This window comes from Onychomys torridus, chromosome 1, assembly GCF_903995425.1.
Source record: "Onychomys torridus chromosome 1, mOncTor1.1, whole genome shotgun sequence".
Taxonomy (NCBI): Eukaryota; Metazoa; Chordata; class Mammalia; order Rodentia; family Cricetidae; genus Onychomys; species Onychomys torridus.
In genome coordinates, this window is record NC_050443.1 from 130,726,402 (window position 1) to 130,738,047 (window position 11,646).

At 43.3% G+C, this 11,646-nt stretch overlaps 1 protein-coding gene across 1 annotated transcript; it reads right to left on the reverse strand.

Moving 5' to 3' along the window:
* Positions 1-8,937: 8,937 nt before the first annotated feature.
* On the reverse strand, positions 8,938-9,873 carry LOC118571429 (olfactory receptor 4D9-like). The gene has a single exon (XM_036170444.1). The coding sequence runs from the start codon at positions 9,871-9,873 to the stop codon at positions 8,938-8,940; it is 936 nt and encodes a 311-aa protein (XP_036026337.1).
* Between the last annotated feature and the right edge of the window lie 1,773 nt (positions 9,874-11,646).

Genomic DNA, 11,646 nt, shown 5'->3' on the forward strand with positions numbered 1-11,646 from the left:
ACTGTCCTCCATATCCAGAGGGCCTAGGCCAGTCCCATGGGGACTCCACAGCCCTAGTGGCCACATTTTAACTTGGACATCTTTCTAAAGACCCTCTTTTCCAATAAACTCATAATTTGGGGACCAGAAGTTGAAATTTCAACATATGATTTTGAGGTAGACATAATTCAAATCATACCATAAATTGTCCAAAATGAGCCACCGTTTCATTTTCCTTCTTGAAAAATTCTGTAGCTTAGATACAAACACATTGATCCTTTTCTCTTTATTCCCATCACTTGGACCGTAGAGCTGTAAACTCTTTTGTAAGCAGGAGATTCATTGCACTCCCCTCTCTATCCTCAAAGACGTCGCTGTCTCATCTGTGGACGCCTCCGTCTCTGGTCTTGCCATACTTGACAACAAGAGCAACTTCTCAAAATGTAGTCATTACACAGCCCTTCATCTCTCAACCCCTGAAAGCAGCTTGAGACTTGGTCCCTATGGCCACCATGTTTCTTGCTTTGTTTCCTTTCTTTCCTGGTTGTAGTTAGAATGTGGCCCTAAAGTCCATGTGTTGAAAAATTGGTTCCCAATGTAATAGCACTGGGAATATGGGGCTTAATGGGGGATGTTTAGGTCAGGAGCAACTGGCCTTTATGAATGGAGTAATGTTGCTTATGAAGCAGAAGTTCAGTGTCTTGCTCTGATTGACCATGAAATGCTGTCAGCCATGTCACCAGGTGGGGCTCCTGGATTTTGGACATCACAGCCTGCACCATCATAAACCCAATACATTTCCGTTCACTGTAAATTACCCAAGGCTGAGGTATCCTGTCACAACAGCATAGAATGCACTGTGATGAGTGATTTTGGTTGTCGCAAGTTGGGATTTAGCATCGTCATGGAAACAGTTGCACGGAAACAGGAGTTTCTAGAGTAGGTTAATTTAGGGAGAGGACACCCTGGAAATGTGGGGGGCATCGTTCCATGGCTGGGGTCCTGAACTGAATATAAAGGAGACAGTGAGCCGAGCACCCGTGTTCATCACGCTCTGCACCCTCACTGCAGTTGCAACATGGCTGCTTTCCTCCTGTCAGCAAACCTTCCTGCCATGAGGACCACTCTGCACTGGAGCCAGAACAAAGCACTCCTTCCTTAAGTTGTGCTTTTCAAGGATTTTGTCAGAGCAAAGAGTAGTGACTGCCCAGACTAAGTCCCTGGTGCTACACCCTTCAGTAAGCTAGTCATTCATTCTCTCCCTCCTCTCTCTTAAAAATATCTTTTTCAACTACATTTTCTAAAAAAAGATTTATTTTCATTTTAAGTTTTTATTGTGTGTATGTGTGTGGTGTGCATGCACACATGTGTGCAGGTACCCACAAGGCCAGAAGAGGGAGTCTGATCCACTAGAGTTGGAGTTATGGGTGCTACAACCTGAATTCCAGTCCTCATGATAGAGCAGTAAGTATCTTTTTAAACTGCTGAGCCGTCTCTACAACCCCCACTGTCATTATTTAAAAATAATTTATTGCACCAGGTGTGGTGGTCCATGCCTTTAATCCTAGCACTTGGGAGGCAGATGCAGGCGGATCTTTGTGAGTTTCAGGCCAGCCTGGTCTACAGAGCAAGTCCCAAGGCAGCCAGACTATTACATAGAGAAACCTTGTCTTGAACCCCTCACCCCAAATTATTTATTTATATTTACTTCATGTATATGACTGTTTTGACTGCATATGAGATGTATGTGTATCACATGCATTCCTGGTGTTGGTGGAGATCAGCAGAGGTCATTGGATCATTTGAAACTGGAATTATGGATGGTCGTGAGCACCATGTGGGTGCCTTGTGGCTTTTTACTCCTACCTACTGAACCATCTCTCCAGTGCTTCCCCCACCCCATTGCCATTGCTTTTTAAAATATATAATTTGTTTTTATTTTATGTTCGTTGGTATCTTGCCTGCATGCGTGTCTGTGTGTGGGTGTCAGAAGCTCTGGAACTGGAGTTACAGACAGGTGTGAGCAGCCATGCGGGTGCTGGGAATTGAACCCTGTTCTTTGGGTCCTCGTGCTCTTAGAACCACTCTCCAGCCCCCACAGTCATTCTTAAAGGCCTCTTGTCACCCCCTCAGGACACGGTGGCTTCTCCTGAACGCTTTCTTGACTTCCATCCTGGTCACTAGGCTGGCTCACTGCTTCCTTCCAGCTGTCATTCAGTTTTGGGCTGTCAAGGCTTGAGGCCTGACAAGAACCCAGACAAAGAGACGCTCTAACAGTTCCCCAGGCTCCAGTCTGTAAGAGGCCGATCATTCACAGACTTGAATCCAGTGTGTTTCTGAGGCAAATACTTTTAAATACTATTTAAAAGCTTGATATTCTTATGAAGTAACTTTAATTCAAGTTCCTTTGTAATTCAATTTTATTCCTCAAACAGGGCCCTTTTGGATCTTGTCTTTGAAGGTTTTCCAACAAAGCACAAATTTACTTATGTAAGAATGCCTTACCAGAGACTTCTATGCTTAAACTTCAAAAAAGCAGGAGAGAATGATGTAAAACCAGAAGCTATCAGGTATTACTTCTAGAAGAAGGTACAGGAGAAAAATCTTAGTGGTTATTTGCTGTGGATATCCTTCTGTATAAATAAAATGCTGTTTGGCCAGTGGCCAGGCAGGAAGTATAGGTGGGACAAGAGAGAAGAGAATTCTGGGAGGTGGAAGGCTGGGGCAGGGAGACACCACCAGCCGCTGCCATGACAAAGAAGATGTAAGGTACTGGTAAGCCACGAGCCACGTGGCAAAGTATAGATTAATAGAAATGGGCTAAATATAAGATAAGAGCTAGACAATGTTAGGCCTGAACTAATGGCCAAGCAGTTTAAATAATATAAATGTCTATGTGTTTATTTTATAAGTGGGCTACTGGACTGCTGGGGCTTAGTGGAACCCGGGGAGAAGAGCTCCAGCTACAGTTATTGGTTAGGTTAAAAAACAAACAAACAAACACCCTGTTAAATAGTACACAAAGATGTGATCTATACATTAAAACAACTTTGTTTACATGAAAAATGAAAAGTCTCCCTCCCCTCTGAGGATTCCATGAAGGAAAGAGAAGGAAAGCAGATTCAACAACAACCTGAGGGGTACCCAGGGCCCTCAGAAACTGGAGAGTCAGGAAAAACTCTCTTGTCTCCTAGGTCCTTTAGAGCAAACAGAATGCGGTAGTTTGAATGAGAATGGGCTGAGATGAATTTTTCTTTGGGCCACCAGCTCACAAATAATGACAAATTATTAATTATGAAAGCTTGGCATATAGCTTAGGTTAGGCTTGTCCCACTAGCTCTTATAATTTAAATTAACCCATTTATATTAATCTACATTTTTGCCTTGTGGCTTTTTACTTCTCTTGCACCTCCTGTTTCTTTGTGTTTTCTGGCATCCTCCTGTGCCTAGATTCATCTCCTGTTCCTCTCTCTCTCTGCCTGGAAGTCCTGCCTAACCTCTTCTTGCCTAGCTGTTGGTCATTCAGCTCTTTAACAAACCAGTCAGAAGGTGCCTTGGCAAAGACACATCTTCCCAGTGTACAAAATGATCATTCCACAACAACGAGCCAGGCTCATATGTTTGAAGGCTTGGTCCCCAGTTGGTGGAACTGTTTGGGAAGGATTAGGAGGCATGGCTTTGTTAGAGGAGGTGTGTCACTGGGAGTGGGCTTTAAGGTTTAAAAAACCCATGCCATTTCCAGTTAGCTCTTTCTGCCTCCTGGTCATTATCTCAACACACATGCTCTCAACTATTGCTCCAGGATGAGTAGCTCAATGCCTACCTGCTGCCATGCTCCCTGCCATGATGGTTGTGGACTGTAACCTACTGGAACTGAGTCTGAAACTAAATGCTTTCTTTTATAAATTTCCTTGGTCATGGTGTCTCTTCACAGCACTCGAAAAGAAACTAAGACACATGGTCTCCACTGTGTCTTTATCCTGCAAACAAACAGACCAATTCTGCCATGAATCCTGTAAATTTGGTTTGTGTGCAATACTCCCACCCCATGTCCCATTTGTGTGCAGTTCCTATGGAGGCCAGAAGAGGATGTCAGGTCCCCTGCAGCTGGAATTACAGGTGGTTGTGAGTCATTTGATGTGGATCCTGGGAACCTCTGAAAGAGCAGCAATCATTCTTAAACACCGAGCCTCCTGTCTCACCTGGATCTGCCCGCTTTTATATCTGCACATCTTGGCCCGCCTTCAGCAAGTGTGCTGTAAGTCATCGTATCAGCTGCTTGTTTTGTTGCTGGATGAAATACCCGACATTGGCAGCTTGAGGAAGGACAGGCTTATCTCGGCTCACAGTTTGAGGGTCCGTCATGGTGCCATGAGTGTAAAACTGCTAGTCCCACTGCATCCTGAGTCAAGAAGAGAGAACAATGAACGCTGGTGGTCAGCTCTCTTTCTCCGTTTATTTGTTCTGGGATCCCAGCTCATGGAATGGTGACACCCACAATTAGGGTGATTCTTTACCACTCATCTAGAAACTTCCACAGACATCCCGGAGGTTTGCCCATTAGGTGATTCTAGACTCTGTTCCGTAGACAATATTACTCATTTCAGTCGGCTCAGTCAGAACGCCCTGACCCTCAATGTCCCCATTAGCACTCTCCTTCAGTTCTGCTCCTTGGTTACAACTTCCCATCTGTGTTTACTTTGTTCAGAGTTGAGTCTATTCTGTCTGCTCTGCTGTGGCAATTATCACATTTGTCCTTATAGTTACGAATAAAGGTTTCCAGCACTTTGTCTGTGTGTGAAGGGGGTGGTGAGGGAGAAAGGATTCACTGCAAAGGGAAAGTTGTATTTTTTATTTATTTTATGTGCATTGGTGTGAAGGTGTCAGATCTCTTGGAATTGGAGTTACAGACAGTTTCAAGCTGCCATGTGGGTGCTGAGAATTAAACCCAGGTCCTCTGGAAGAACAGCTAGTGCTCTTAACCACTGAGCCATCTCTCCAGTCCCAGCTTGGGGACAGTTTTTGAAGTAATGGGACCATTCTATGTTTTGATTATATATCTTTCAGAATTAATAAAATTCTATACATATCAAAGGACAAATCTTATTGTATATAAATTGTACCTCAGTAAACAAGAACACTGAAGTCAAAGGCATCATTTACCTCTGCTAAAGAAATGAAGATTTGCCGGGCGGTGGTGGCACATGCCTGTAATCCCAGCACTCAGGAGGCAGAGCCAGGTGGATCTCTGTGAGTTTGAGGCCAGCCTGGTCTACAAAGCGAGTTCCAAGACAGCCTCCAAAACTACAGAGAAACCCTGTCTCGAACCCCCCCCCCAAAAAAAAGATAAAAAGATTTGCTTGAAACTTTAACCTTGAATACCACTTATTTTTACATTCTTTTTTATATACAACTTATCAAAAGGCAAGTCGTATCTGAGCCAAAAAAAGCTCAGAGGTAGGTTGTTGAGCAGGACAAGCCATTAAGCTGTGCCAGTGAATGAAGTCATAATTGTGGATGATTCCCTTCAGACGTGGCATCTTCTTCCTTCTCCTCTCCCTCTCCCTCTCCTCTCTATCCCTTCAATATTCTATTATGAATGGGTGTATTAACTACTTTTCTGTTGCTCTCACAAGACATCATGACTGAGGCAACGTAGAAATGAAAGTGTTTAGAGTCCATGATGGTGGAACAAAGGTATGAAGGCAGGGACAGCTGAGAACTCACATCTTGATCCACAAGCAGGAGGGAGGGAGGGAGGGAGGGAGGGAGGGAGAGAGAGAGAGAGAGAGAGAGAGAGCGCTCTGCAAATGGAGCACATCTTTTGTAACTTCAAATTCCACCCCCAGTAACACAGTTCCTCCAGGGCCACACCTCCTAATCTTTCCCAAAGAGTTCCACTAACTGGGAACCAAGTGTTCAAACATATGAGCCTACATGTGGGGGCCATTCTCAGTCCCACCACCACAAGGGGGAGGGGCTTGAGAGACTCCCCACCCCTCCCTGAGAATGACTACCTAGAGAGGGCCAGTAATTTTCTTCAGTGATATAGCCAATGGTTATTTACCCATGCACCAGTATATAAATAAACCCCTACCCAAGTTCATGCGAACAATACTGAGTCGAGAGGGAGAGAGAGAAGGCGAAAGGAAATGAAGGAGATATCAGAGCAGGAGGAGAATGTGCTGAGAAGTTGTTAGTGGGACAGGGGTAAGAGATAATAATGGTGATGTGGACAGTGGAGCATGTATGATGAAAACACATTATATTTGTATATGAAATTGCCAAAGAATAATAATTGTGGTGGTTTGAATGAGAGGTCCTCCCACATTCTTGGGACACTGGTGACAGTTAGTGACGCTGTTTGGCTTACGAGGTATGGCCTTGCTGGAGAAATACATGACTGGAGGTGAACTTGAGGTCTCACCAACCCCAGGTTGCTCTGTCTGTCTGCTGTTTGTGGGCTGAGATGTGAGCTCTTAGCCGTTTCTGCCAATATGCCTGGGTGCTGCCGTTCTTTAAGTTGTCTTGGTTGTGATGTTTTGTCACAGTGATTGAAAAGCAACTGATTTAGTAATTAAAAAATAACCTACAACTAGCTGGAAGTAGTGGCACACGCCTTTAATCCCAGCACTCGGGAGGCAGAGGCAGACCGATCTCTGTAAGTTCAAGGCCAGCCTGGTCTACAGAGTTCCAGGATAGCTAGGACACAGAGAAATCCTGTCTCAAACAAACAAACAAACAAACAAAAACCCAAATAACAAAAACAAAACAAAACAACAAGACCCCCCCCCCCCAACTTATATTCTTAACTGTCTATCAAAAGGACTTGGAGGAGTTGGAGAGATAGCTAGTGTTTAAGAGCATTTACTGCTTTTTTTTTCTTTGAGACAGGGTCTCTCTGTATAGTCCTGGCTGTCCTGGAGCTAGCTCTGCAGACCTCAAACTCATAGAGATCTGCTTGTCTCTGTCTCTTGATTGCTGGGATTAAAAGTGTGCGCCACTGTGCCCTGCTGCACTTATTGCTCTTGTAGAGTCTTTGGGATCAACTCCCAGTAAACACATGGTGGCTCATCACCATCTCCAGGTCCAGGGGATCTGATGCCCTCTTCTGATCTCCACAGGCACCAAGTACAACAAAATAATACACATATACATGTGGGCAAAAACTCATATAAATAAAATAAATACATCTAAAAAACAAAACCAATTAGCTATGTAGCTGATAGATAAGGTTGCTAGAATGTGTGTGTGTGTGTGTGTGTGTGTGTGTGTGTGTGTGTGTGTGTGTGTGTTTTGAAACAAGGTCTCACTCTGTAGCTTTGGCCAGCCTCAAATTCACTATGTAGATGAGGTTGGCCTGGAACTCATAGAGATCCACTTACCTCTGCCCTTTGAATGCTGGGGTTGAAGGTACGAACCAGCCTGGCCGGCATTAGAATTAAATCTTGTTCTCTGTGTCTTTACATAAAAGAGAAGGTGCTAAAGACAAAGATAGCAACATGGACTGAGCTGGTGATGTGGACAGTGGATCAAGAGTTAGAGATGGTTCTCTGCTGCTGTGTGGGTGCTGGGAATTGAACCCAAACCCTCAGGAAGAGCAGCCAGGGCCTCCAGCCTCCAGGAAGGAGGGTTTTTTAAAAGCTTTGCTTCTTTCTTGTGCACAAGTATGTCAGACACACTCAAGAGATGTGGGCAGGGTGGGATTCTTTCCTTCCTGGAAGGCTAGTCAGAATCCAATGGCTGTAAAGTAATGATTTTTGTAAGTACCAGAAACCTCACAGTATGGATTGTTTGGTCAGGTGAGGACAACCAAGTGCCTTTCATGACACTGCAACAGAGAAGAATCTTTTTTTCTTTCCTTTCTTTTCCTTTTTCTTTTCTCTTCTCTTCACTTCCCCCGTGCCCTGCCCATCCCCACTTCTTTTTTTTTTTTTTTTTTTTTTTTTTGTGTGTGTGTGTGTGTGTGTGTGAGCTTGTTTTAGATTCCACACCTGTGTCTGAGGTAGCAGGGGTAATAAAATCTGTACTTATCTCAGAGTCAGATATCTCAGTTCTAGCTGTGCCTCTAATGAAATCTGAATTCTTTTTTTTTTTTTTTTTTTTTTGTCTTTTGAAGGAGAAGTTTGAAAGCTTCCTTAGGAAAATGGAGTGGAAATTTTCCAAAGGGAAACTAGTTCCATGTGAGGTGAAGTGGCTGTATTTTATTAGTTTTATTCTGGGTCCCTGGAAGGTCATTTTACTAATTACTGCCTGGACAATACATTGTGCAGCCACAATTTGAGAGTCAAGAGATGGGCTGCAGATAACCTCTGTGTCAGAAGGTTTATGGAATATTGATTTTTGGTGGGTTAGCTACTTTTGATAGGGAAAAAAAAATCTCACAAGTTCAGTTCTTAGCATTACATATAAAACAATAAACCAATTAAAAATGGTAACCCCAAAATAACCCCCCCCCAATAAGACCTAACTTTCTACTGGATTCTATTTTCTTAACAGTAAAGCAAGGTGTTTGAGTCTTATAAGCATTTGAGATCCTAAGAGCTGACATTTAATTTTACTTAATTTATATACATACATAAACATTTATTTACATAATTATATGCATGTGTATGTCTGGTTCTGTCAGATGACAGAAATGTCAGGTCCCCTGGAGTTGGAATTATGGGTGTTGTGAGCTGCCTCATATGAGATCTAGGACTTTGACTCAGGTCCTCTGCAGGAACAGCAAGTCTTTTAACCGTTGAACCAGCTCTCCAGCTCAAGAATTGACAAGAATTATGTCTAAGGCTCCATGTTGTCATCAACCTCACCATAAGGAAACCCTAGAGAGACAATTGTCTCTAGCTTTTGAGGACTCCACTGTTCAATAAAGATAAACACCAGCCTCATCATGGCTTATTGATTAGGGTCGTCTGTCTTTAAGTTCTGACTTTTCTAATTGGAGACTTACAGTATCTATTCCTTTTCAGAAGGTCTGAGTCTTTTCCTGAGTCTCCTCATGGCTGACTTCATCTCCTGGTTCCTCAGGGTGTAGATCATTGGATTTAGGACAGGGATGATCACAGTGAAGGTGATGGAGACAGCTCTGTCCATGGGGAGGGCAGTGAAGGGCCGGGCATAGACATAGATGCAGGGCACAAAGTGCAGGGTGACCACAGTGATGTGGGAGGTGCAGGTGGAGATGGCTTTCCTCCTGCCCTCTCCTGTATATGACCTCAGCATTGTCAAGATGACTGTGTAGGACACCAGCAGGAATACAAACCACAGGGTAGAGATCAAGCCATTGTTAGAAATCATTAAGACCTCAAGAGCAAAGGTGTTGGTACAGGCGAGCTTGAGAACCTGTGGGACATCGCAATAGAAACCATCAACAACATTGGGTCCACAGAAAGGAAGTGGGAGCAAGAGAGAAATCTGCACAATGGAGTGAACAAAGCCCCCCACCCAGGAAGCCACAATGAGGCCTGTGCACCGCCCCTTACTCATGATAGTCACATAGTGAAGGGGCTTGGAGATGGCCATGTAACGATCAAACGCCATCACAGAGAGGGAGAAAATGTCTGCCCCACCAAGCAGGTGGAAGAAAAACATCTGAGTGATACAGCCATTGAAGGAGATGGTCTTTCTTCTTGAGAGAAGATCTACTAGGACCTTTGGAGCAGTGATGGAGGAGAAGCAGATGTCTAAGACAGACAAGTTGCGAAGCAGGAAGTACATGGGGGTGTGGAGGCGGGACTCCCAGGTCACAGTGACCATGATGAGGAGGTTGCCCAGCACAGTTGCTGTGTACACCAAGAACAAGAAAAGAAACAAGACCAAACTCAGCTCTTGGGACTGGGTCAGTCCTTCAAAAACAAATTCTTTCACCCTGCTGTAATTGCTCTGTTCCATTGGTTCATATTTCTCCTACTTCTTCTGTCACCTGGGAAAGAAATAATTTTGTTATGGAAGAGTACATCATCAAAAACAAAAAAAAAATTTGGACTGTGCTTTGGGTGTTATTTTTGTAAAAAAATTATTATTACATTTACTTAGTGTGTGTTGTTGCATGCTATAGAACACCCCTAGAGGTCAGAGGACAACCAATGGGAGTCAACTCTCTTCTTTCACCTTGTGGGTCCTGGGTATTGAATTCAGTTATCAAGTTTAGTGGTAAGTGCCTTTACTCACTGAGCCACCTTGCTGACCCTGGATTTGGCTATCTTCACTGTTCATGTGCTTTTATACCCCTTCCACTCCATAGTCGGTCCTTCTTGAGGCTGACTGCTGACCCTGCTCTAACCACTGAACACTCTGGATTTTACTGGACATGGTCTTCCCATCAGCACTGAACTATTTTGCTAGTTTTCCTGTTGTAGTCTTCTTTGAGGCTGAGACCACGCAAATATAATTCTCTAGTTTCACGCCTAACTATTTGCTAATCCATCAATAATTCAGAAAATTTCATTGCTTACAAACATGGTTAGTCTATAAAATGGTTAGGTATTTTCTTTCCAGTGTGAATATTTTACAAGACTTATTGAAAACTGGATCACATGCAGCCATTTAATGTATAAGCCTTCCTGCATAAGTTCTTTTTTTTTTTCCATTTAAGTTTTGAACTATGATAGAGGATAATATGGTAGAGAGAAAAGACAGCAGCTTGGGAGACATGAACTTTGATGCCTACATCAGGGATTGATAGAGCAATGTGGAGCAATGGCACAATTTTCAAAGTCATACGAGCTCTGGAGGCTTCTCTCTCATAAGTGCAGTTCGAGTGCTACTGATCACAAGGATGTAAGGTCTTTAGAGCCCATAGGCAATGCTAGATGAACTTGTCCTAGCTCTTCTAGCCTGTGGGGCTTTAATATTAATTGTTTTCAATTGTGTTGTCTTCAGTTACAGGGCGAGAAGGCAATGCTGTTTTCTGCCCATGACTTACCAGCACTTAGCCCTTACTTGGTCATAAACTGAACTGGCCAGGTTTTGTTCTTGTCAGGGAATTTGAAGCTGATGGGTGTTAACAAACAAACAAACAAACAAACAACAAACAAACAAACAAACAAACAAACAAAAAACTGTTGAGATCAAGAATTTCCAGAAACAGTTCATAGCTGTAGGAGAAAGGCCTTTACAGGTGCAGTGGCTACTTTCCATGCTAATGGAGTCTTCAGGAGGTAGAGCTGAGTAGTTATTGGGACCCTGGCCTGAGTTTCTTACAAGTCTTTCTCTCACAGCCTCCTGGTTGCCCTGAAGTGAACTGCCCTCTGCTGTGTGTTCCCACTGTGAGATTATGTGCAGTGAAGTCATAGGCAGAGACTCACTGGGCCATGTGACCACGAGCTGAATGAACTATAAAACTGAGCTGATTTTTAGATGTTTAATATTTTCTCAATCATTCAGGGTTTCTACATTTCTCTGTCTGAAAATAGAGGCAATTAAGTGCTGTTAAGTGTGATAATTCATTGTGTTGAATGTTTTTCAGTGGATGCTGTCTCTGATCATTACTGTAGGCTGAATTCAGACACAAATATATCCTACTGCTGAGCCCATCTCTTCAATATTGTCCAGATATATCAATAGAACAATTATCATGAAACATTCCAGATATCACAGAAGTGTTGGTATGAGGAGAGGCAACCAAAACATGCATAACTAAATAAACAAAAGAAATGTTTTAAT